The sequence below is a fragment of the Perca flavescens genome, chromosome 9 (genome assembly GCF_004354835.1).
Source record: "Perca flavescens isolate YP-PL-M2 chromosome 9, PFLA_1.0, whole genome shotgun sequence".
Lineage (NCBI taxonomy): Eukaryota > Metazoa > Chordata > Actinopteri > Perciformes > Percidae > Perca > Perca flavescens.
Window position 1 is genome coordinate 5,833,892 of NC_041339.1, and position 27,925 is coordinate 5,861,816.

General features: G+C 41.5%; 2 protein-coding genes across 2 annotated transcripts in view; one reads left to right on the plus strand and one right to left on the minus strand.

Moving 5' to 3' along the window:
* The window catches only part of LOC114561571 (uncharacterized), an 18,727-nt gene extending 17,844 nt beyond the window's left edge, over positions 1 to 883 (plus strand). Inside the window, exon 5 of the mRNA XM_028587628.1 lies at positions 573 to 883. Coding sequence (XP_028443429.1) covers positions 573 to 731 — 159 coding nt within the window. The 3' untranslated portion in view covers positions 732 to 883. The remainder of the gene's footprint in view (positions 1 to 572) is intronic.
* Positions 884 to 5,277: 4,394 nt separating this feature from the next.
* LOC114561903 (transcription initiation factor TFIID subunit 4) lies at positions 5,278 to 27,691 on the minus strand. Its single transcript, XM_028588059.1, has 16 exons — positions 27,468 to 27,691; positions 26,253 to 26,756; positions 24,862 to 24,983; positions 23,453 to 23,560; positions 22,065 to 22,193; positions 20,666 to 20,788; positions 20,078 to 20,167; positions 18,025 to 18,168; positions 14,559 to 14,685; positions 14,171 to 14,249; positions 13,067 to 13,227; positions 11,908 to 12,038; positions 11,233 to 11,358; positions 11,033 to 11,089; positions 9,015 to 9,122; positions 5,278 to 5,745 (listed from the first exon to the last, which is right to left on the minus strand). The coding sequence occupies exons 1-16, from the start codon at positions 27,526 to 27,528 to the stop codon at positions 5,629 to 5,631; spliced, it is 2,187 nt and encodes a 728-aa protein (XP_028443860.1). The 5' UTR covers positions 27,529 to 27,691; the 3' UTR covers positions 5,278 to 5,628.
* Between the last annotated feature and the right edge of the window lie 234 nt (positions 27,692 to 27,925).

The following is a 27,925-nucleotide window of genomic DNA, read 5'->3' on the forward strand; positions in this document are numbered from 1 at the left end:
CAGAAACCTTAGTATGAAACCAATAGTACGCAAATTGCATACTATTTCCGGTAAAATGTTACAGTATGCAATTCTGGACACTACGCCGGCATAAATATCCCACAATGCAATGTGGTAGTAACAACAACGATCATAACAGTCAAACGGACAGAAACCAAGGAGCTCTGTAACCTCCATAACGTTCTAATTTATATTTCTACGACTGTTGGTCTAGTTATTCACCTCTTTCAGTAATTTAAGCGTTATCTGGCGATGCCGCTAGAGCAGGGGTCGGCAGGGGTTACCATGGTTACGTGTCTCCAACGGCAAGGAGGCTCTTAGGACGTGACGTTGAAATGACAACTTAGCGCGTCCGAAAAGATCCACACTACTGTTTATTTACACAAAAGTATGCCGGACGATAGTATACATATTGAGTATGTAGCGCAGAGGATGCGATTTCGGACGCAACCAAATGCTTTAAATTTGATCAATGAAATGTTTAAAAAGCTCCATCTTTTTTTCCAAGCTGTACTCTAGACTGGAGAAAAGGTCTCCATGTGATGGTGTCCGGTTTTTGTGTGTGACTGCAGGTGCTGGAGCGGTTCCAGCAGAGAGGGTTCTGGATCACGGCTTCGTGCGGCGGTGGAGCGGACTCGTCCCAGTTTAGTGAATACATTCTCCGGAGGGAGGGCCGAGGCAGCCGACAACCCCCCACCCTCATCCAAATAAAACAGGAACTCATGGACTGAACTCACGGAAGTGGCCCCTTTTGCACACACATCAGCAACTGTGAGAACAGATTCACTTTGAGCAGACATGAATACACAGAGTCTCTTACGCCGCAGTGTAAATACGCTACATAGGTGACTGAGATGTTATCTTCTTTAATACTTAAAGGGAAACTACCATTTATTTCAACCTGAACCCTATTTTCTAATGTTTTTGTGTCTAAGTGACTGATGGGAAAAAAACAATTTTGACATTGGTCCAGAATTAAGCGAGGGCGCTGCAGCGGCGAAACAAGCTATGATGTAAGTTAACAGGGCAATTGTGCATTTACATTTGAGCTTGTTTTGCCATTGACAGGCTCAGATTAATATTCTACGTGTCTGACAACATTATGGAAAGGATTTCTTTCTTTCTGTTAAAGAGTAAGATCCTTTTTTTTTTTTTTTTTTTTTTAAACATCTGCAAAATTGCATTCGCTAAAGCCACCAGACTCCATGTAAATAAACAGTAATTTTAGCATCGTAAAATACACTTTGTTCAAAGTTGACAGCAACAAAATGAAACTATTAAAAAGCCGTTTTGGGTCGTCTTTCCACTTTTCCAACCATAACGACTCTAGTTTTGGTTGAAATAAACACACAGTTTATCGATTTACATGTGAAAATATGTTGGCTCTATACACACTAAACGTGTTTTTTTTTTTTTTTTTTTTAAATGGAGTCTGGTGGGTTTGGCACCTCAAAGCCGTTTCTGGTTAAACAGAAAGGTCTCAAAGAGGTTTTAAAAAGGTCTGTCTCTGTAGGGATCCTTTCCATAATGTTGTCAGACACTTAGGATAATAATCCAGCACCTTTAGTGGACCAAAATGACGATGTACATTTGCACCTTAGCGTTATATTACAACCCAATCTGTGGCTGCTGGTTACAGCGTTCACGCTTAATACTGGACCAGTTTCAAAGATTGTCGTCATCTGTCAGTCACTTACACACAAAAACATAGGAAAATAGGGTTCCAGGTTGAAAAAAAACGAAATTACCCTTTAACTCAGAGTTGACACATACATTTCAGACAGTAGTACCATTACAGTAGAATCAATAGAATCATCGGAGCAGGGGATCATGGGAAATGTGATTCTATAAATATGAGCTACACTAGCATTAGCATTTCTATTGATAAGAAATGGAGGCTAAAGTACTTTGGGATGTGCAGCATACATGAAATCTTTTATCACGTAATTTAATATTGTGATATAGTATATTTCCTGAAAATCCAATTGAGAAACCATAGATGGGATAACATACCCAGATGCTAATGTCTGTTTTTGGCTAATCCACTGAATTAAATACCTGAACCATTTACTGCATCACATTGATGCCATATTGACACATTTCTGCAGTTTAATGATATACTGGAATGTTTGCCAACCCTACCATCATGCTGAGGCTGGAAAATGTGCCATGTCCACATATAAAATGCATGTACTTTAACCTCATGCTGATATTCACTGACTAGTGCAACATCACAAATGGACTCCTGAAGCTATTCTTGGGAACTGGCTGATGGCTACAGCTCATGATCTGCTGCATGTTTTTACAAGGGTTTCTTGGTCCAACAGTTTTAAAGAGACAGTATTTTAAAATGACAACTGGACACTCCTACGTTTTGTTATGTATGTTCAATCCCCTCAAGATACCATTTTGTTATTTTGTGAATTAAAAAGCCCTGGCAGATTGATACTGATATTGGATTTTTTTCTGAAAATGTCCACCCCTGAAAAAAGCTAATCAGAAATTTGTTCAAATACCTGTAATGGCCATGTGAATTAGGACTCATCTGTTAGGAGCAAGCAAGGGATCGACATGTTATTGTTCCCGGCTGATGGGGACAAGTTTTGGAAGACAGTGGCAGACGACAGTTCAGAGGACCTGTTGATTTGTCAACAGCAAATTAACATTTGACATTTGACATGCTCCAACAGAGAAAATGACTTTGCTCAGACTGCTCGGCATCTCCTTTAACGTGCAGGATGCACATGGGCAGCACAAGCTATTTGTCGTTCACACTTGAATCAGGTCTACACAAACCATTTTGAAGACAAGCCAAGGCTACTGGTTGTTCTGTATGTGTTGTATAAATCTTGTATGTTCAATGCAACTGTATATAAGTTGCAGTGTATAAATCATGAGTTGTTTTTTTTTGCATGAACGGTTGCATTGCTTTGGAATATTTGCAGAGACCATCAGTGACTAGAACATGGAGCAAATCTGACGTGCATTTGGTAAAGTATACCTTTAGAGCACAAGAGACAATGAGATTTAACCATGTATCCAGCTAATTTAAATAGATCACATTCCTGTAGTTAACTTCATAAAATATTGTATGGGGCGTTTTCTTTTGCAGGGTGCAAATGTTCCACCAAGACAGGTTCCTTCCTGAGAGTATCTTGCATGAAGCCAAAAAAGTACAGCTGCCGCGTCTAAAAGGACTTGGACGATCGGCACTTCTTCCACACCGTGCCGTCTATGGAGCAGGCGCACTAGAGACCACTGCCAGCCGAGCCGGCTACTTCCGATTTAGCGCTCCACCAACTTGAATGGAGATTATTGATTTAATTGTGTGGCTCTTCTAGACTTCTTAAATATTATGTTATCTGAATGGATCAAACCCTGATAGTCACGTCACAGGGGTTGTGACGTCGCTTTTCTTTTTTTTTTTTTTTTAGTAAGTCTATGGAAATGCCCTTTTTGGGCCCCATGGCATCACGTGACGGACACTTGTTATTCCACTGTTTGGCCACTATTTCAAAAAGGCTACAAAGCCCGGCACACTCCCTGGGGGCTTGTTGTCTCCCTGCAGTCATTGCAGCCGGGGACTGACTTGGACCGACGATCAACCTTTACATTTCATCCCATGCTCTCTGCGCTCAGAATACAGAGCTCCCATCTGTTCCAGAGTTACCAAAAAAAAAAAAAAAAGTGCCCCTTTCTCTGGAAAAACCTCCCTAACCTTACCCTAACCTCCCCTTAACTTTCAGCTAGCTGCTTATTTCGAACTACCTTGTACTTGCTGACGAGAATACTGTAAACTGCACTCCATCTCTCTCCATCTCTCTCTCAACCTAACCACTCCATCTCTCTTTGTTTGTGTCCCACAAGCAAGCTCTCATTCCAGATGTTTGGATGTGGATCTCCGCCCTTGAGAAGATTCAGCATCTCCTGGGGTGTGCATTCTCCCCCCCCACCTGTGTGAATGATGTGCTTGAGCCTGACTCTTGTGTGTATAGTCTGTCCTCCTCCAGAGAGGTATCCATTAAAAAGGTGGATCTGCACTTAAAGCAACACTGGAGAACTTTTCCCGCTTCGGTCAGGGGGACCGAAGCGGGAAAAGTTCTCCAGTGTTGCTGGAAGGTTGGAAGTGGTTGGAAGGTTGGAAGTGGAATTGTCCACTACCGTTCTCATTCAAACTACAGATCCACTAGCCTCGTGAGACCGTCCTGATCTCGCGAGCTCCAGTTTTCCACTCGCAGATCAGTCTGGCATCTTGAGGCAGAGAAAATTTGGAGCCTTTAGCCAAACGACCGGGCCAATCAGCGTTGGTTTTGAGGTGGGTTAGGTGGTGATAGACCGATGGTTTATCCAATCAGCTAACCAGTATTATCAGCCAGCGGTAGCCCTAATTCTTTTAGCCGCTCGCTAATGCTTTTTGTCTCTTGGATCCTTCTTTTGGAATATGGTCCGGGAACCTGAAATGGTGCCTTTTATTCCTAAATTCTCGTTACACAAATGGCAAATATCCTTTACCGACATGTTGCTTGCATGCTGAGCTTACGAGCTATGCTTTGCCTGCAGCAGCAGGGGCGGGCTTGTGGTTGTATTTTCATACGCTTCGTGGATCTGATTGGTTGATTTGGCCCGTCTATCACCAACATAGGTGATAGACAGATGGTTCATCCAATCAAATAACCAGTATTCTGCCCCTTCCCAAAAGTTCTCCAACGGAAAGTTCCCAGATGGATATGCCGAGCAAATGCGAAGCAATCCATCTGGCGGAGTCAGGTTACAGATCCACTACCCAATCTGGCAAACTTGCATAGTGCGGTTACAGCCGGTAGAGGGCCGCAAAGCGAATGCAGAAGTGCCGTTCACCCCGTTACGAGTTGATGAACCACTGAAACGATTTTGGAAACATTTTAAGGTACAAAAAGTTCTCTAGTGTTGCTTTCAACACTTGCTTTCATGCTTTCATGACAAAGTCATGACACATGAACCCTAACTCCAACTCTAACCATAAATAAAAACCGAATGACAATTACTAAAAGAAGCGTTATGTCATAAACGTTTGACTTGTTTATAATGCTTATGACACGTTCATGACCGTGTCATGTCACTTTTATGTAGATACCTTCAAGTTAAGGGTTACCCATAATTCATATGAATGTGTGTACAACATTTCATGGAAATCCATCAAATAACTGTTGGGACATTCTGTTCTGGACCGACCCACTAACCTAACCATCCCCAGAGCCACGCTGCTTGGTGGCTAAAAACAACCCAAGACACAGTAAATTGTCAGGATGTGACACATTCTACTTATTTTAATGGTCAAACAATGAACAAGCACAATAACAAAAAAAACTCAACATTCAACTGAGAACTAAACTTCTATTCTTCTCTTTTTAATCCCAATCACGTTCATCAACATCGAAACCAAAACTTTGAGTGCTTTAGAGACCAGCTGATTACCATCACTGATCCAGAACAACATACTAAAATAAATAGTAGGTAATTAACAGAAAGATATTCGATGGAACTGAAACGAAAGTACAAATGTTTCTGAGGAAAAAAAACAAAGATGTACTGCAGCCATTTGTTTTTTAGACAGATTCAATCAGCAGTAGGAGGCGTTTGTTAAGGTATTCAGAGCATGGCTTTGTAAAGAGTGAGAGAGTGGGACAGGAAGTGGTCTTGCTCCATACACAGCAGCAGATCCCTCAGCATGACCCGAGTCACTCTCTGTCTGGGCAGCAGACTCACCTGACAGACACACACAGACACACACTCTTTTCCATGACTTTTCAAAAGGACCCATAATAAAATGTACATGACCATTCACAACCTATAACACCAATAAAACTGTATAGTATACTTTACTAAAATGTAAGTCTGTGAAAAATAAAAACCTTTTCCAGTCTCTAGTTGGTCTAGTTTAATCCTAAGTGCTTTGACACAAACACTGACACTATTTGTTTTATTACACAAAATGGATAAAATAGAGGAAGAATGTTTGCAAATCTGCCGCACTTTTCAACATAAAATCATCCAATTCAAAACCAATGTTACGAACCCAAATTAAACTTTTACCTTGACAACCGAAGTTATTGGCAACTGTAAATACATTAGACATTTTGGAGTTACTTCTTGACCTACGGAGCAGTAGTCTGACAGTCTCGCTTTGCCAGACCCTCCTCCGAAGGAGGGTCTCAGATTGGACAGATAGTCTAGCTAGCTGTCTGGATATACCCTGTAGACATCTGAGGAGCAGTTAACGATAGTCCTCAAATCCACCGAATTTAAAAAGCCAACACAAAGGAAGCGGAAGGAAACGGAAAATACATGCATCCGGCGGAATTTCCTGCAGCACCGGAGCAATCCCGGTAGCGGAACGTGAAGGATATAGACTATTTGACAGAATACTGAATGTCCACTTATTGCCTTTTACTCATATTATTATTTAATTTTTTTGTATTGCAAGCCTGGTGGCGCTCCAGGCCTAAGTTGCCCCCCACAAGACTAAGCCACTGGCAATTATTCCGTAATGTATTTTTAAGAAGTTTTTTAAACTATAGTTACAGTTGGGGCAGCTCGGTTGGAAACTTTGACATATTTTCAAATCTCCAGTTAGCCTTTTTCAAACTTTGTGATTCTGTCCATGATTCTGTTATCACAGAAATTAAGTGGCTCTACATTAATGCTGCCATCAGTCTGTGACTGGTCCCGAGGCGGGCCCTCGTCGAAAAAAAAGAGCAACTTTTCTGGGAGAAACCCTGATGTTTTTTTTTTTTTTTTTTTTTTTTTTTTTTTTTTTTTAAAAACAAAAAAGGTCCCATGGCATGAACATTTCACTTTTAGGTTTTTTAACATTAATATGAGTTCCCCCAGCCTGCCTATGGCCTCCTCAATAGCATTTAAAGCTACAGACACAGAAATGGCACGTCCTGAGGAAAGCTCATTGTGGGACTGGCTCTAGTGGCTGTAATTCTGCACCAAGGCTGAATTTCGGGAGAGACTTAAGATACAGTATTAGGGGACCACTAAGGTCTATATAAAAGCATCCAAAAGCAGCATGTCATAGGACATTTAACAAAGTAAATATTTGCTTTCACACCAAAGTCGACCAAGTCCTTGAATAATTACGAAGTGAAACAACGGAAATATTACCAAAAACTAAGATTATCATAATTTTAGAAATGATAGCTGAACAAAAAGTGCCTGTGCCCAAACCCCAATAAGCTGTTTCTCTAGTTCTCTGCCTGGGTGTGTTTAGCAGCACATGCTGGAGAGTGAAATAGAATAGCTGTAAAAAGAGCTCCCACTCCAAACACATTTGCCATCGCTCCCCCATAGGTCCTGTCCTCAGTGTGTGCTGTGCCAGCTGAGGAAGAGCCTGTGAAGAGGTAGAGGAAGCCCTGTGGCTGAGAGGAAAGAGCCAGAGAGGCTGCCGACTCCGCTGGGTAGTGGAGTTCAAAGGCAGTGGGAAGTATGTGCAGTTACCAGAGCGTCCTCATCTTTAAACCTACAAGCCTGCAGCGCTGCGACTTAAACACACAGAGAATTAAAGACTCCATGAGATAAACTAACACATGCTAACTGTGGTAAGCTGTAGGCTTCCTGTGTGTCTGCGTTAGCGGGGGCTGGCCTTTATAGCACCTCATTCTATAACCTGTGCTAATATGGAAAATGCTGCTTTCTTTGATTTTCTATCCATCATTGGTGCTACACAAGCATGTCATTATTCCGTTTCGATCTTTGGTGCTAAGGAAATATGTGTGAGGAGTTTCTCTCCTTGGTGCACTCAACTTTTGTTTGTCTTTACCCTTAATGCCCAAGGCTTTTTTCTTCGGCAGCCAGCTGGCAAGATAGTTTTTTTGTATCCTGTAGCTATTTGTTCATAAGGACTCAACATCTAAAACGCGCAAGCTTCATGATAGTGGTTGTTTACAATTTAAAATGTTGAAGCAATCAGAGCAACTTTGTGGCTTCCGTCTTACTTTAGAGAACTGATTCTACTATGAGCAAAAAGAAATGCTGTACATGCTCAAAGAGTGGTCATCTACCCAAACAGTTACTTCAACGAATACGGTTTTCCTATTAGGAAAAGGCTTATATTAGAGACGGGCCTTTATTAGTAATTTTAGTAGTAATTTGGCCGGTTTTCACGTGCTCGGGCCATGACCGGCGACCGGAAGGTCAGTCTGACATATGCCGATTTAATGCCGGTCAACGCTACAATTAACTGCCATCAGTTATACTAGTTACAGTTCTCAAGGACGCACGCACACACGGACGCGACAGCACAGTCTCTTTTTCCTTTCTCTCAACTTTTCCGCCGTGTGGCGCGCGGGTCCGTGCTATCTCTATGTAGGGAACCTCGTGAATTAACCTGCCACATGTCAGCTGTTTGGAAATTCTTCAGCGTGTGTGCAGAAGATAACAAGTTTGCAATATGCAACATCTGCAAGGAAAAAGTAGGGCGTGGAGGGACGACACCAAAAACCAAAATAATAAATATTTGTGTGTGCTGTAAAGTGGTTAGAAAAAATGAAATCGGAATCGGCTAAAAATCGGTATGGGCTGGCCTAACTCAAAGAAAATCGCAATCGGCCTAGAAAGTTAGTAGTCGGTGCATCTCGAATTACTACATCTTGTCATATTTTACTTAGAAGCCTCCCCGTTTTCTGATCAGCTCCCTTTTAGTTTGCTGATGATGCAAATTCAACACTTTCTCCTCGTTTACCTGTGGTCAGCATGTTCATTTGCACAGCACCCATTCCATCAGTAACACAACTTGTCGTACTCACCACTCTGCTGCTCAGAGTTTCTCTTTTTAACACAAGTCTGGTTTTCCCGCACTGATTCCAAACATTGCCACTTTTCATTCAGTGCTCTTCCTGCACAGGTGTTTCACACTAAAAGCCTTCCAGCAGTTCAAATGTTATAATTCTACCATCTCCTTTCATTATTTTAAAGTGAATATATCTGCTGGAAGTGTGGAGGAGTGTTGTTGCAGTTTGGTTTTCACTTACCTGGCTTCCACTCTGCTCCAGGGGTCTCTTCTTGCGAGGCCCGATGGCAGCCAGAGCCGTGAGGTTGGCCTCTCTCTGCTGCAGCTGAGCTGCTTCTATTTGTTGGAACTGAAAACAGAAGAGCGACAAAAGGGTTGTTGAACCTAGAGTCAACTTGACCAGCACCTCTAAAGATCACCGATTAACAAGAAGATATTATTGGGTGCCGTCCTTACAAACCAACCGGATTCGCAAAAGATTTATTCCTACCAGCATTACACTACTGAATAAGTTAGGGAAAATAAGTGGATCCTTTCTGTGTGATAATACTGCACTTTGGTATAATATTAAAATGTCACTGATGATGTTGCACCTTACTATTGATAGCACACTGGTGCTAATGATACTGCACTTTACTATTTCATAATGTAGAGATATTGTTGTTGTCGGTTGTCTATGGTCTGTCTGTCTGTCTGTCTGTCTGTCTGTCTGTCTGTCTGTCTGTCTGTCTGGTGAGCTGTCTGGTGCAAGATAAATTTCCAAAAGGATCAATAAATTTCCATCTAACATTAAACCTATCATATTTTGTCTGTTTAATCCGTACCAAAAACCAACATGTAGAAACAACATTAGCTGTTTTACAGTGTCGGGTTATGTGCCAGACTGTTTCTTGACTATTTCTCTGAGACCAGTGATGTCCTGGAGGCTCCGCTGGTTGCCTGGCGCTCAAAGCGAACAACATAATTATAATTTTCAAACTTTGGTTGGTGGCAGTAGCTATAAATTTACTGTACAGATATGAGAGCAGTATCCGCCAGGCAGCGGATAAGCCTATTTTCCTATCTCAAACTACTTTGTATTCCTTTAACACTAGAACGTCCATGACGGTCATTTTGAAATTATATGTGTAATTAAAAAAAAAAAAAAAAAAAAAAAAAAACACAATACAGCTTGTACCTGACTTTTCCTAAAAGTGTCTGTATTTTCATTTAAAATTGTTTTTATATAAATTACACAAAAGGCAAAGAAGATTTGACCACTTTTACCTATTTCAGCCATACATGGTCATATTGACCGCACAGATTTTTGTTGTATTGTTTTAATCTTTGAATCGCATCTTGGTTGCTTAGTATTTATCATTGTCTCTGTCAGAGAAACGTCACTAGCGGTCTCGAGTAACAAGTGTGGGCATCACCGATGGGCCGGTGACATACTACAATAAATATGGCATTGATGGACTCTATTCTGAATCAGATGGCAAAGCGCCGCGCTCGTACTCTGTGAAAGGCGAGGTATGCGTAGATAATATAATGTTATTCATCCTCGACCTGGTAAGGTCGAGGATGAATAACATGAATAACAAACTACAGTTTGTTTCTCAAAAAGTGACAGAGACTTAGCAAAACTATGCAAGCTCAGAGTGAGTGAGTGAGTGAGTGAGTGAGTGTACAGATTTGGCAAAGTGTAGTGAGTGTATGGTGCGGTGGTGAAACGTGTGTGGAGTGGCTGGCAGCATGTAAATGAAACATTTGTTTTGCTGTGGAGAAAGCACTTGGTGTGTGTGTGTGTGTGTGTGTGATGGCTGGGAGCCTGAGAAGGTTGTACTGCCTACTTAAATAGCCACACTGCTACCAGTGCCTTTCATCTCCCTCACACTTACAGCTGCCCTGCCAGCGAAAAACATGACACACACTACTAAATTAACTATTAGCATGAAAAATAGCAGGGATTTAAAAAGGTTCCCAAACACTTTTCAGTTTCATACAGAAAAGGTCAAACATTTTCAAAATGTAGATTTAATGCCTCAGAAAATAGCGCAAGTTATTTTTCACAAAATTGATTTATAAACTTAGCCTATTACTTTTTAAGACCCTGCGGACCGCAAGCTTGCACACTGATTGTATGGTTGAGTCTCGGCTTTCTCCAGGCAGACACAGACACACAGACACAGACACACAGACACAGACACACACACAGACACACACACAGACACACACACACAGACACACACACACAGACAAACACACACACACACCTACCTCTTTGGCTCTTTGCTTGAGCTGCTGCTGCTGCGGATCCTCAGTGTGGGAGCGACTCTGTGATCACAAACAGAAAGAGGTCGAGTAAGTATGGTGAATTTACTTCATGATAGGCAGAAACAAATCGCAGCAGTCTCAGATGAAAAGATGGTTCAAGTCTAAACAAAAGCCATGCTACTTTCTGGCCGTGCATCGCTTACTCTGGCCAGACGCAGCAGACTCTCTCTCTCCTCTTCATCTTTCCTCTTCTTTTTCAAACTCTCCACTTCCTCCAGGAAGCGAAGCTGGGAGCGTACATCACTCACTTTGGCATGCCACGGGTCCTCCTGTTGTGACACAAACACGAGTTAACAAGACGGAGAGGACCTAATTTCCTGGCAGCGCATCCCCCAGGGTAAACACCGCTCAGATTGTTTGGTATTTTCCTGACCTTTGCCCGTCTGCGTGGCCCCACGCAGAGCACACAGAGTCACTCTGCTGTCACTTTGGTGGCCACAAATATTTGTGTATATTATATATATTAGTTTAAAAAAAAATTATATTTGTGGAATGGGTTTAATATATTATCTTCTAAATGCTAATGTCAGTCTGGCAGTGGCAATGTTACTGTCCCAAGAATGTTTTGTGATATAACAAGATTGTTATGTTGTTATAATGAGACATTTCTGATCTAAAGAATTTGATATCTAGTAATATTAAGAAACTGTCATGAGAAGAATACGTTAATGTTTCTTTTAATAAGAAACAGAAACAGCAGAATTTAGTTTTTGCCATGGTGGCAGCAATACACTGCCGTATGTCATGTATGACTGTTTGTCTTAGTTTGAGTAAATATAAATCCCTCCGTCATATGGGTCTGGGTCACACTGCTATACCTTCAGGGTTGGCTTGCGGTGTTCTGCCATCACACTGAGCTTCTCCAGCAGCCCACGGAGACACTCCTGCGTGGCATGAGAAACCAGAGCTACCACCTCTGGAGCGACATCGGTTACTCCCAATGCCTGTCCTAACACAGGAGACACAAAACATCTGGCTCAAGTATCACAAGAAGAGTCAAAGAGACATTATAGCTAAGCTTGTCCAGTTAAAGACAGGTTGGAAATTGTAAATAGAAGTATAAACACGACAAAATGCATGCAACCACATTTCATTTTCAAAGGATTTTTAGTAATACTTAAGTGTCTTGTTATGGCTACATTTTGTAGCAATGTGGGCAAGTGGAGTTTTGAGCCAAAAGCGATCTGCGTGTTTTTTTTATCTCCAGTAGAAGAACTAATCTCCGTTTAAACTAACACGCCCAAATCTCATATACATTCTCATATACTGGGCATAAACGGCAGCATGTTTACCCTGCCTGTTGATGGTAGTTGCTATGGTAACGTTAGCAAACATGCAAACTGGGCAGTGGTGGCCGAGAGGTTAAAGAAGCAAGCTTGGGACCAGGAGGTCGCTGGTTCAATCCCCAAACCGGCAGGATAAAATCCGGGTAAGGAAAAGCAAAAGAGCAGCGCTTGTCCCTCCCTCATTTACCACTAGTGAGGTGCTTGTCCTTGAGCAAGGCCCTTAACCCCAACCACTCCAGTGGAGCTGCTCAGTGGCCAGCAGATCAGACTGTGGTTGTACTGGGCAGCTTCCAACTGTGTAAATGTGACAGATTGTCGTTGCAAATGAGAAAATTGTTCTCAAATCTACTTACCTCGATAAATAAAAGGTAAAAAAAAAAACGTAGCCATTCATTACATACATACATTTATTTATTATTTTACATAGTTCTGGCCCCATTTTAAATTTAGCCTGAAATAATTCCTAATGAGAAAATAAATAAATAAATAAATAAATAGTATTAGCCCCATTTTGGTTCTTGTGTGTAAGAAGTGAAACTGCAATTTAGTGTAGTCATGCTGTCCGCTGGTGGCTGCAACTACGTTATCTAATATGAAAGAATAGCCTGCACTAATACTTATGTAACGAATGCTTTGTGGTCAGAACGTTAAATGAAATGTGGAGGCTAGCAGGTTGGCTGAGCTTGTGTACCTGTACGGAGGATTCGGCTGAGCACCGGGTTAGGGGAGAGGAAGGGCTGGTCGTGACATGACTGCACCACAGAGCCAACCACGCTGGTCAAGATCTGGGCATTCTCCTCCCTCAGGTTGACTCCAGCCATGGAGGCGACATCGTTAATGTCATCATCTTCTCTGGGAACGAACACACACACAAACAAGCACACACAAACACACACACACAAACACACACACACAAAAACACACCCCTGTACAGTTTGTTAAGGAATGACTCAGGAGCAGCACAGCTCATTTCACATATGTGAAGAAGGTTTCGGGTGACCTTGATGACACAAGAGCATTTACCTTCCTCCACAGCTCTGCAGAGGAAGGTCTGGCGGTTCCACACAGCATTCCCGAATGGGAGGAAAACGTGCTCTGATTTATTGGCATTTCTTTAAACTAATCACAATCACCTTAGGTGGCGCTAAGCGCCGGACGGAGCCGGGGTGCCTCTGCAACATAGCCTCGGGAAGGAACTTGTTTTAATGGAACACGTGTACGTTCAAAAGTAGTTTTAGTCGTGCAACAGAAAACTCAGATTGGACAGATAGTCTAGCTAGCTGTCTGGATTTACCCTGCAGAGATCTGAGGAACAGTTAACCATAGTCCTCAGAAATCCACTGGAGTTTAGAACGGCAACACAAAGAAAGAGGAAGGTGTGGGACATCGAGCCTAAAAAGCGGGACAACCGGCAGAATTTCAGGTGGCACGGAACAATCCTGGAAGCGGAACGTCGTCGATATAGACTACTGAACCTTCTACGGAAACCTAAACACAGACGCTAAAGCCTAGTTCAGCCTCTCTCTCTCTCTCTGGGAAGTACGCTTAAGTGTGGCTGGCCCACCGACCTCCAAAAGGAGACAGCCCTGAGACCAAACATTCCCTTATCATGCTGCTGCCTAGATTCCCTGAATCTGTAGAGAGTCAAACATCATTCTAGATGAACAGGTTTGGTTGTTAGAGACTGGCCAGATATTCTCATCATACCACAACATGGCGTCTCTGGAAATTACTCCACACAGGTCAGCTCGTCAAACTTAAATTTGAGTCTAAAGATATCAACTTTATGTATTACCTGTAAGATCCTGAACTGAATGCAAATTTGGTAGAACGCGGTGGCTCCTGAGTAAAAGGCTGTTTCATTGAAAAAGTTCCTGTAAAAAGAAAAACACACAAAGTTATTTGGAGGGTAGCATTCCATTGGTGGACTTGATGTAGTCTGGTAGATCTGATTGCATGTGTTCTTTGTGCATTTACACCTGCATTTCACTGTGCTAAGGACACAGGTGAATGCTTCTCAAACCAGTGCACTGGAATGAGAGCCTAAAAACAGTGCTCTCTTTTCTATTTAGTTAATCAAGAATTAGTTTTAAAATCGAGAATTGATTCTGAATTTGAATCGTGACACCAAGAATCACAACCAACTTGTGACATTCCCAAAGAAGCCTTGTCCTAACGGTTACCGGTGAAGTGTGTTCCTGACGGGACCACTGTGGGTTTGGGTGGGGGTCTGCTGCTCTTATACGTGTAGTTTGTTGAGTGGGCTGATGTCGCTCTCACAGTCACTCCTCGAGGCTGCTGGTAGCTAACCTGCATTTTAAGGGAAATCATTAGCATCAGATTTAGATTTATTGTCCCAGGGGGAGATTTTTTTTCCACACACAGATACAGACAGTAGGGCTGAATGATTTGGGGAAATAAAAATCGAATTGTGATTTTTCTGCCAGATAATGCGATTACGATTGAATTTTTAATTTATTTATTTTTTTTATAGCTTAGCTTAAGTTTAATATTCACTGTAACAGATAAAACATGGCATGGAGCATAATAACATGACACCATCCAAACTGCTCTTTATTCTTATGCAAGGATGAGAACATATAGGTGAACTGCCAGCAATAAGTGTTTTTTTTTTTTTAATAAGCAAACACAGAACATTCATCACAAAAGCTGAAGTTATAATAATAAAACTATTCCAATAAAAACATATTTCAGTATTTTCCTGTAAACTGAAATCTCTGATATGCCTCAGTTTTATTCCAGCATTTATCTTGTGAAAAAAAGTGAATATAATAAAAAAGGAATTAAAAATGTTAAACCAAATGTTACACCAAACATTCAACTAAAAATTGCACAGTCCATTAATCGCAGTATCCCAGATTAGCTAATCGCATGCTTTCAAATCACGATTTCGTTTTGAAAACAATTCATCAGTCAGCCCTGACGGTACATAAATCTTCAAGCATGCATTCATCCGTCTCAGCTCACAACAATGTCACCGAGGCAGATTGGTCAGGGCTGCTAATGCAGAAGGGACAAAGCTCCAGGTGGAGCGAGCTCTTCTCCAGTCCTGTATGTCACCGTCTTGCTGTGGATGGAGGTGGCTTCGGTCCAGTGCGAGGGGGGGGGGGGGCGGGGTTCAATGAGCTAATGTCAGTTTGAACTTGTGACTTCTTAACTGAACCATCTAACAAGCCGTCTTTGGAAACTGTTTGGAAAGGGAAGGCCCTTTCAAAAAATACCTGGCAGCTGATTGGATGAACCATCTGCCTATCACATCCACCGTTGTTTTGAACAAATAGTCGCGGCCGTCACACACACCTAAACCACGCTGTAGCTGCCAGCAGCTCCTCAACGGACGCCGATTGGTTTGGTCCGCTGCTGTTCAGACACAAACGTGTTACCTGAAGCCTGACGAGATGGATTTTGAGCCATTATCACGTGGCGCTGGATTGTGCAGAGCGTAGGGCTGGGTGATATATAGATGATATATTACTATATTCTTGACCAAATACATCAATATCGATATTTTGCGACGATATTGTAGGGTTATATTTCTTATGAGATTTTAGATAAATAATTATCAATAATGTGGTTAAAGTAAGTAAAATTATAGAGAAAATATAATTATTTTCTAGCTATATAATGACTATGTTTACATGCATGCACAAAAATAGTGTGGTATTAAAACAAATCTGCAATTCTTCAAATGAGATTCCCTCAAAATGTTTCACAACAGATTTTCTGAGAAAACTGAGTTAGTATGTGCTAATTATTAATTTATAGGTAACTGTATAATCACTATATCTCGATAAATTATTTCATCACGATATGATTCCATTGAAAGACGATAAATTATCATGTTGAATTATTGCCCAGCCCTAGTTGAGTGTGGAGCTGAAATTAACAAAAATGACTGAAGCAAAGTTGCCTGGTGATTCCAGATGTTGGAGAAGGGAGTAGAGGAGACACGTTGCATCCTCTGTGGTCTGATGGCAGAATGGAGTTCAGGATGGCATTGCATGGAATGAGTGTGACCGGTTGTTAGTGGTTGGGCTCTGAATAGTCTATGTCGATATATTTTTTTTAGGCATTGCTGGAAATTCCGCTGGATGTCCCTCATTTTCGGCCCGATGTGCGACACCTTCGCAACCAGTTGATCACCTACCAACCAGTAAGAATTCCGGCTCTCACAGACCTGTTAGTTTTCCTTTAAGAAGCCCTCCTGTTCTCCACTCATTACCTGTATTAACTGCACCTGTTTGAACTTGTTACCTGTATAAAAGACACCTGTCCACACACTCAAACAGACTCCAACCTCTCCACAATGGCCAAGACCAGAGAGCTGTGTAACGACATCAGGGATAAAATTGTAGACCTGCACAAGGCTGGGATGGCTACAGGACAATAGGCAAGCAGCTTGGTGAGAAGGCAACAACTGTTGGCGCAAATATTCGAAAATGGAAGAAGATGAGAGGACGGTCAATCTCCCTCGGTCTGGGGCTCCATGCAAGATTTCACCTCCTGGTGCATCAGTGATCATGAGCAAGGTGAGGGATCAGCCCAGAACTACATGGCAGGACCTGGTCAATGACCTGAAGAGAGCTGGGACCACAGTCTCAAACAAAACCATTAGTAACACACTACGCCGTCATGGATTAAAATCATGCAGGGCACGCAAGGTCCCCCTGCTCAAGCCAGTGCATGTCCAGGCCCGTCTGAAGTTTGCCACTGACCATCTGGATGATCCAGATGAGGAATGGGAGAAGGTCATGTGGTCTGATGAGACAAAAAGAGCTTTTTGGTCTAAACTCCACTCGTCATGTTTGGAGAAAAAAGAAGGATGAGTACAACCCCAAGAACACCATCTCAACCGTGAAGCATGGAGGTGGAATCCTCATTCTTTGGGGATGCTTTTCTGCAAAGGGGACAGGACGACTGCACCGTATTGAGGGGGGGATGAATGGGGCCATGTATCACGAGATCTTGGCCAACAACCTCCTTCCCTCAGTAAGAGCATTGAAGATGGGTCATGGCTGGGTCTTCCAGCATGAAAACGACCCGAACACAAACCGTAAGAAGCATCTCAAGATCCTGGAGTGGCCTAGCCAGTCTCCAGACCTGAACCCAATAGAAAATCTCCCCCCCCCGATATCTGAAGGTCTGTATGGAGGAGTGGGCCAAAATCCCTGCTGCAGTGTGTGAAAACCCGGTCAAGAACTACAGAAACGTATGATCTCTGTAATTGCAAACAAAGGTTTCTGTACCAAATATTATCTTCTGCTTTTCTGATGTATCAAATACTTATGCCATGCAATAAAATGTAAATTAATTACTTTAAAATCATACAGTGTGATTTCTGGATTCCATCACTGACAGTTGAAGAGTACCTATGATAAAAATTACAGACTTCTACATGCTTTGTAAATGGGAAAACATGCAAAATCGGCAGTGTATCAAATACTTGTTCTCCCCACTGTCTCATTAGAAATCTGTGTTCTCCGGGACAAATCTAGCTGGGGAAACCAGGTTTCTCCAATTCAAACAAGCATTCAAAACATTAATTGTTCCTTATGTTCATTGATAATGAAATGTTTTTCTATTATAAAATGTACACTGCTCACCTCAGACATCTAGACATTTATTTACCTGCTGGTTGGTATTGAGGTTTTGTCCTGTGTCAGCGCTGGACTGCTTCACGGTGGAAGACGGAGTGTTGAGGTTGCGGGCTGAAGCCTGTTGGATAAATAACTGGGGGTCTGAAGTAAGGCGGCGCACTGCAGGAAGACTTTTCTGATAGCAATGACAAAAATATGAGTGGGAAAGAAGTCATGTCAGCCAAATTCCATTTTGTGTGAGTGCTTACAGCCATTTTTATATGAACTACTTAAGAGTTCAAATTCATTACATTTATCCATTTTTATGCGTACCACTGCCATTGCATAGAACTGTGACCACTGTAGCTGGTAACACATTCTAGCAGAGCGCCTTTTCTACAGACACCGGCTTGCAGAGAGCAAACAAACCAGACAACAGCCCAGTTTCATTTTGGCAGTTATCAAGATACGTAATTAACGTTAATAAGCGACAGCTGATATGACCTGCCGCCAACAAGGTTTTAACCAGTGAAAAAAATAAAAGTATCAGCGCCAGCCAAAAATGAGAAGCGGCTAGCAGAATGTTTTCTACATTGCTCTTTGGTAATTCAGGAGGTAGTCTTAATTAACGACGGTTCATTGACGGGATAGTTCCGGTGCTGCTGGAAGCTCCAGCGGATGTCCCTCACTTTCGGCTTTCTTTGTGTTAACTTTAAACTCCGGTTGCATCAAGCAACATTAAAATGGAACCTCTGAGCAACATTGCACGCTAAAAATGGCAAGGTGTAAGGATGGTGCAAAACGTTATGCCAGCTTGTTTTTTTTCAGGGAATGATTATAAAGATTTACAAAGAAGATGTTTGCGACTTAATGTCTGGTAAAAAACCTTTTGTTTGTAACCAGTGGAGTGACAGAGGTATTTATACTCTACACCAGTTATTCAATGGGGAAGGTATGTTAAGCTTTGAGGACCGGAGAACTAGCTTTGAGATCCCTAGGACATCCTTTTTCCTTTATCTTCGCTTAAGGTCAGCCCTAAAATGTTATGGAGTACCATGGGGGAACAGTCTTGAGACCCACCCAATCATTAAATGGCTTGTTGAGTTTCCTGCGAGAGGATTAGTGTCCAGGATTTATGCTAAATTGATGCAAGTATCCGTAGAAGAACTCCCAATACTAAAGAAATAGGAGCGAGAGCTGAGCCCGGAGGGGAACGTAATTAATTGGGACAACATTTCCCACTGTTCCAAGAACCCAAATCACCAGCAGATCCACTTCAACAATATGTCATAGGACATATTGGACTCCTCAGAAGAGATACATCTCTAAAGTCATTCCTACTCCCTATTGCACGTTCTGTCAACCTGAACAAACTGGTACTTTCCTGCACATGGTCTGGGAGTGTGATAGGATGTTTTGTTACTTAATGACGACTCTAAATTACATCTGCTTGGGAGACAGAAGAAAGTTTGGTTAGCCGGCTCAACCGCGACCAAGAAAATGATAGCTCAATGCTGGATCTCCCCCCCCAGCTTTGCATAAAACAGTGGTTGGTGTATTTTCTGGACATAGTTATGCTTGAGCTCTCTAAAGCAAGGATTAACAAAGCCAAATCATCGACTATAGACCTATGGAAAAACGCAGCAGCACAAGTATCAGTCCTAATGACCTCAGCATCACAAGAAGTAGAGGAGAGTGACTAGGCAAGGTGTGATTTCTGTTACTGTTGGTTTGTTTTTTCCTCTTTTCCTTGAGACCACGGAGGGTGGGGGGTGGGAGAGGGTGGTTGTTGTTCAAGTGTGTTTGTCTGTTCGGTTGTTTAAAATGAAAAAACTAAATAAAAAATGTATCTTAAAAAAAAAAATAAGGCAAGATGTTTGCGGCATTTCCTCGCTAAGTGGGATGTTTGGGACCAATTGGTGGGATTTGCTATGGAAAAAAATACACACGGCGATTCACTGTTAAGAGCAAATGAGGTTTAACCAGTGTCCAGCTAATTAAGTGTACGCTCCTGTTGCCAGACCTTCCTCCGCAGCGCTGTGGAGATGGGTCTGGCGATGAGAGACTGTTCAGGAGGTAACAATTATGTGTTGTTCCCTGGTCACCTTGAGGAAAGGCACCAAGCAGGGCTGTGGAGTTGACTTCAACTCACGATACAGCTGTTCTGTGAACTCCTCCGCTTCTAGCTTCCCTTCCTGCAGGATAAAAACAAGGACAAACACTTCAGGCTTTTAATACATGTTTATATTACCTGGAACATTATGTTCAAAAGACAAGGAAATAAGCTGGTAAATTAATAATAAAAAACACCCGCTGAAAATTATGCAATGACAAATAGGAAATAAATACAAATACAAAATAATCTTAACTCAAGGTCTACTTACTATCTTTTAATAAGTAGGCCTAGCTACTTTTAGGTCTACAAGATGCTTCCAATCAATCTTAAAACATTGTTGACAAAAGTAGATCTGATACATGTAGTACTAGTTCTCTAATCCAAAAGTGATGAGCAGTAAAGAATTTGTAAAGTGGGTTAAAAACACTGAGACGACTGAAGGATTTATGATTATATTATTGGTAATTCAAACCTAAAATGGACAAATTTTGATATATATTTTAGACAGAGGATTTCATTATTCTACTACTGTATTAAGTGAAAGCAGCTCCTGTGATGATGGCGAGTAGAGGCGTACCAGCAGACTCCGGACCAGTCCTCGGACGTTGTTGGCCATGTTGGCGGACCTGGAGTCACTGGAGGCCAGCTTGATCAGAGTCACCAGGAAGTTCTTGCACTTCTTCACACTTTCCAGGGTCGCCTGTTGATGAAATGGCAGGTAACAACCAAGTGTAATAAAAGGTCAACTTGGTCAATTTGTGACACGCTGTTCTCATCCACTTCTGTTCAGCTGTTTGCAACGGATGCATCGGCGTTTACGCAGCGACTGCCTGCATTCTTTGGATCACTGTAAACGGTCTAGGAAAACTCACTTTTAAGATCGTTTGGTGAAAGTCTATTAAAGCGGACACATACTTCTCAACTGGTATGTAAGCTAATGCCTGACTTTGTAATTAAACCGTAGCAAAATGATGTAATTATGCAAGGAAAAACCACAAATCATGACTACACATCAAACAGGAAACCTTTGCCAGAGTAAAACGGTAGGAATCAAAGAAGATTATCAGATTTTTATTTTTTTACATTAACGCTGCAGTGGGTAGAAAGAAACGGGCATATGCATGTGCAGAACGCCCAATAGGAATGCGCTCTCTGAAATGAACTGCGATTGACCAAGGTCTCCTGTCACAGGCTACATTTTCTAAAGCTTGAAAACAAAGCCTAGAGGAGACGCAGGAGTCTAGTTTTCTCTCAGACCACTTATGGGACAATATGCTGAAAGATTATGGAATTTTTGCCAAACGTCACCGAAAACAAATACCACGGCTTTAAGTGGTAAAATGTACATGGAAGATGGTCAGCAGGAAAAACAAGTGGACCTCTACCCGGGAACACTTTCCTGTTTGAAAACAACAGCAAGACATCCACAGCAATTAGGCATGCTGGGTATGTTCAAGGGGTTGGACTCAGTTTATTATTTGGACTACAAAGAGTGTCAAACTAGAGACGTGGTTATGTCAACTTTGCTTTACCCTAAAGAGAGTTTATTTTTATTTTAGCTAATGTAACACTCACTCTTGTTATTTTTTTCTGTGATGACAACACAAAAATAGAAATGCTACATGTGAAGGAGGCCTTATAATGGAAGCCATGCAACTTCTTGGCAAGCTACTGTTGGCCAGGCGTCCATGCTTAAGAAGGTAACGTAACCCCATTTGTTCAGGTCTTATCCCCTGACCAATCGGCTATCCTAACCTTAACCACTCAAGGTCAATGCCTAACCCCAACCAATCGGGCTGCTTCGTAGGGCGGGACTTGCCTAGAAGTTACGTGGGATCCATAATAACGCATGGAGGAGATAGTAGGGTCCCTGTTATTGTACTGGCCAGGTGCTGCAGTTTCAGACTGACAGTTTTCGCAGACGAGTGAAATCCAAAGTGGGAATGCAGGTCGGAGCTGGGACTGGTCAGACTCACCTGACTAATCGCGGTTGCGGGTTCCTTTTTGGTTTCCGTGACGACCGCCTGAATGCGATGCTGGCTCCCCTGTTCAGACGTAGCACTGAGGGGCGGGACTACAGCTGGTTTGTGAGCCACACCAATCACCTGAAGAACACAATATAATCTATCACTCAAAGAACACCGCAGCAGATAAAACGATAAGGCCATATTCTTAATTTTGCAGCAGGCTGATTGTTGATTTTGCAGAAGGCCTGAGGACTGAAACGCTGTCAGAATAAATAGAGAAATGCTGAGGAGCCAGAGTGTGCAGCACTTTTTTTCTTACTTTAATAGCAGGATTTCCATCATTATCTTTATTTATGATGGGTGGAATCCATTTGCTTTCTAAACCAACAATGCTCACTTGTTTAAGGAGCTCTGTGAAGATCCACAGGTGCAGCGACGTGCTGGAGAACTCATAAAAATGAGGAAAACCTTTAAAGTGCCACAAGGCTTAGGGATTAAGTCGCTGGTCGCAATGTCTCCGATTTGAGTCCGGCGGGGGACTTTGTCTTTCCCTTGTTCTCCGTCAGCCTTCTAGCACTGCCTAATGAAAGGCATTAACAATCATTTTCCAAGTGACTTAAACCTAAGCAACTACCAGTCTTTATTTTTCTGTCATCCTGAATCATTTATTATCATCATCACTGATGGGTGAAGTATAAGTTAAGAAAGAAGGAGCAGTTCCTTTTAAATTTATGTCCGTTAAAAGCAAAACGGATGACAGCAATATCATGGAAAAAAATGTACACGGACCAAGTATTGGTAAATGGTCAAAGGAAGTATGTGTATTCTTAGAAAGAAAAAAAAAAAAAAAAAAAAAAAAAAAAAGACTTATTCTTTAAAAAAGGAAAACAAAGAGCGTGGGGGCCTCTTAACTATCTTGAACATACGAATTTGGTAAGTGTGTTGGATTATGGGAGTGCAAATGAGGATGATTGATGGGCTTCTATATTGGGAGTAGGATGCAGGCCCTGCACACCTCGCCTTTGACTTTAGACTATAGAGGGCTGAGGTAGGACACTGGTGATCACTAGTTGTAGGAGGAACATTTGTTAGTTACTTTTTTTATATTGTATAATGTGTACGCACGTGTGTGTGTGTGTGTGTGTATGTATATATATATATATATATATATATATATATATATATATATATATATATATATATATATATATATATATATATATAGATATATATATATAGTTAAAAATGAATTTAAAGAAAGTGTTAAAAATAAAATGATGGGTGGAGTATATGGAGGTATTATTATTGATAGTTAATTATTATTTATGACATTTGTGGTCGATCTGCAGTAAAACTTGCCATGAGCGAACACTACATGACTGTTGGAGATTTTGTACCTTTACCACAGCGGTCTTCTGGACTGGTGCAGGCTGGAAACTGGGAGGGGCTGCCATCCTGATCACTGTCACCTTCTCGTTACTTTTATTCCCAGATGCTGCAGATCCCTGGATTCCAGACAGGACAGTGAGTCGAGACCGCAGGGGTGAGGAGGTCTCTACAGTAGGGCTGGTTACCACATTGGTGATGGCACAGTGGATATGACACAAGCCTTTGGTGTGGCAGATCTGGGTCCGATTCCCACTGCGATACATCAACCAATGTGTACCTGAGCAAGACACTTAGTTGCTCCAGAGGCGTGCGACCTCTGACATATATAGCAATTGTAAGTTGCTTTGGATAAAAAGCGTCAGTTAAATGACATGTAATACTTTTTAGGTACCGACCGAGTTGTCTCTAAAGTATTGAGTATCGAGAAATGCCTCGCCGTTCAATACCCAATTTCAGTACCTAAGGTGTAAATGTCATCAGCATCAGTGAGCCAGTCAGCACGCAGCAAGCTTCTACCAAGATCTCATAATGTCTGCGATTGGCTGTCTGACGTTACACGTCGTAGAGACACGCAGGAAAAACTCTACGTTACACAGAGACGGCTCACGTAGTAGGAGCTGAAAAATAAAAAGATCTGTGCCGTAATGTGTAACGTTGTAATTTATTTTTGTTTTCTAAAATCCATAAAGAGACACAAACCGATTACAAAGAGATGCAAAATCACACAAAGAGAAACAAAATGTGTGGGGAAAAACATTTTCTTAAAGGACGACGTCTAAACCCTTTGACCCGACCGATAAAAGGATTTTTAAGGGCAATTTTTTTGGTTGTTTAAAAATCATATAAAACGCATAACAAAACATAAACAGATTTCCCTAACAGTTATTTGTAGTTATTTATGAGTCGTCACTAAAATAATATAATCTTGGTTTTATTGTCACAACAGAACATCAAAATATATTAAAGTTCTGATAAATAAAATGTATAAAAATACAAACTTAAGATATGAAACTTAAAGGGTTAGACAGGAGTGTTACCAACAGGGACGTTGTAGAGCGCCCTCTGGTGGACAAACTATGCAACATCAACACTCATAACATGATTGAAGGGGGTTTCGTCAGATTTTATTTTTTAAATATTCATTTATCAGCCATTATAAATGCAGATACCGACAGTTTGGAAAATGCTTAATATCGGCCCGCCGGTATATCGGTCGGGCTCTACCTTAGTCTTCCACAAAGTGAGGGAAAACACGGAAATTTGTATCGGGAAAAAAAAGTATTGTTTAGGAACCGGTATCAAAGTCACGGCATTGGTATCAGTATCAAATATGCTTGAACAAAACCCAGCCCTACTCTACATTCATCCACTTCAGTATCTAAAAAACTCAAAGCAGCAGCAGCACACACACACATACCTGCGGGACCAGTATTCTAGGCCCTTGACCACCAACGCCTCTCAGTCCCTGCTGAGCCTGTGCCAAAGCCTGCTGGGATACCAGCATCAGCTGACCACTGTCGCTGCGGATCAACATCATACCTGCCACAATCAGAGTCCAAAATCACTTGTCATTTAAGAGCTGAAACTATTGATTAATTTCATCGTTGATTGGATTGTGTTGCGTGGATTATTTCCTGGATGAATGGATTAGTTGTTTGATCTCTAAAATGTCCGAAAATGGTGAAAAATGTGGATCAGTGTTTCCCAAAGCCCAAGGTGACGTCCTCAAATGTCTTGTTTTGTCCACAACTCAAAGATATTCAGTTTACGGTCGCAGAGGAGAGAAGAAACTAGAAATTATTCACATTTAACATGCTGCAACCAGAGAAGTTTTACCTGTTTTAATTATTGAAACCGATTTATTGATTATAAAAAATAGTTGCCGATTAGTTTAAAAGTTGACAAGTAATCGATTCATCTTTGCGTCTCTATTGTAATAATTGATGATTTGTCCTGAAAAGAGAGTGCTGGGTAAAGTATACCTAGTATGTGTCAGATATCACAAGATTTTGTACCACAACGATATTGTAGGATTAACTATTGGTGCTTTCACAAAATATAATAGATTTTAGATAAATTATCATCAATATTTTGGATATAATGACTAAGTGGGTAAAGGCAAATAATAGAACAGCTAGAACAGTCCGGTAAGTTTAGAAAATGACATCACTTCACTGTACATGATACAAGCCTTCTGTGACCGCGCACCTTACAGCAACTCATTTGGCAAGGGCTTAAATGTAACAGATGTACATTAATCAGTGTTTCCTTTAGGATTTGTTTTAGCAGTGGGGACAGGTCCGAACACCCCCCCGAAACGGAACTGACACTTTGCTGCAACAAGAGTTACTATATTAGGCCAACTTTAATCATGACATATAGGCTAAGCATTTTGTGGCAAATAACAATAAACCCACTATTAATGACATCATCTTAATGCAGTGTCACTACTTCAGCATGTAAATAATGCACCTAAAATACAAACGTTCTTTGACATGCACTCTAACAATGCAGCCCTATTTCTGATACCGTGGGGGGCAAGAATGTTGCTGTGAGGGGCCGCCACGGTCAAATCAACAATAGAGGAAACACGGATTTATATCAAAAAGTTACGCACTAAAGCAAAAAAAAAAAAAAAAAAAAGTCCTGTCCCCCAGTATGATTTTCTTTTACTTCTTCAAGCTATGGAGGCCAAAATTGCCAAACTTTACTGCTATAAAAACTTAAATTTATATAGAGCCTAAACTTGATAAGTGTAAAATGTTGAAGAAAAAAAACAAACACATCCAGTAGCATGTTGCAGCTCACCTGCTGGTATTTGGATATTGGCTGGGAGCTGTGGGGAAGCAGCATGGGGCAGCCGAGGGGCCACAGTGACTGTCTGTGCACCTGCTGCCCTGGGTACAGTTATCACCACTGTCCGTCCTGGGGTGGGGGTCTGGTTCATGGGGGCCACCTGGCTCAAAGCTGCTTTTGTTATCTGTGGTTGGCTTGTAGCGGTCACTCGTCCTGGGGTGACCACCTTTGATACCACCATGACAGAAGGGGAGGAAGTCTGACGCACTGCAACTGTACAGGAGGGAGATTGGGGGCCATGGCCAGTGGGGAGGACTTTAGGTGGGGGGGCAGAGACACAGTCACCCTTTGAACCTCCTGCAGCAGTGGCTGGGGATTGCACGGCAGCGATGGGTCCACATTTGGCTGGGACCTGCAATATCTGGACTTTATTAGAGGTGTCTCCAGCCCCTGCTGCCCCGCTGGACTCCAGCTTTGGGGCTTCAATAACCACTTTATTTGTGGCCATAATTATTTCTGAATGGAAAAACAATGGGATTTTATACATAATACAAACATTATGAAATACAAAAGCAAGAGTTTGATTTTTTTTTTTCTAGTGCTAAAACGTTATTTTGTGTCAGATTAAGCCAAGTTGTACCCCACTGAAAAAAATATTGCATTTAAAACTTCACAACAGTAAACACAAGAAAACATGCCGGTGTCGACAGTCAGTTCAGCAGGCCCGCTATCATGACTAGACATTATTTACGATTTTAACCACTTCAATTGTAATTGTTTATTTTAAACTTCAAAATTCCCAAACTTTACGTAAAGTAAACGCTTCCAAGTCAACAAGCGAAAAATATTTAGTATTTGTAAAATTTGACTTTTGTGTTTTTTCTGTTTGGTAACTTGACAAAATGTTAAGTGTTTTAGCTTTAGACTAGCATAGCTAGCTAGGACATTGGCATTTGCTAGTTCATATACAATATGAACATTAACGTAACGGTAGCGTTAGCTAAGTGTTGGTTTAGACAACTGACATAAGGCAGTTTATGAACATTAACGTAACGTTAGCTAGCTAACGTGAATGCGAGTCGTTTCACTGCGATAATTTTGACTGGAGTCAGGCATTATTTAATCCAAAGAAACAAACTTTTCGGTTTAAATAATTGTTAGGGCTGCGTTCGCTGAAATCCACCGAGTACACTTCAGGAGCAAAATCTAGCTAAATCACGAGCTCACCTGTTGTCGATGATTTTGCGGCAGCGTGGTGCCTGAACTCATCCTGGACCAGTTGCTGCATTTGTTGAAAACAGGAAAGAAGGACGCACCATGATTAGCTACAGCTGAGGAAAAGAAAAAATACTGAATGATTTTATTACAATATCTGTAAGTTGAAGATGTGTGGCAGAATGAAATGTGAACTACAAAAAAAAGATTCAATTGAACACAATTAGTAGCTAGTAAACTACCTCAATCTAGAAGTACTTTCCCGCCAGCAGATGACGCAATTGCACCGTGTTACGTCACTCAGCATTTCATGAGCTATTTGAAAAGGTTGGGAAGTACCAACTAATAAGGAATTATTTCTACAGCAAAAGGAAAATCACTCCACTGGAAAAATTTGTTGGAACTCAAATTTTTCTAATATTCATTCGGAAACAACATGGCTTCTACCCATCGACTGATAATATTAATAT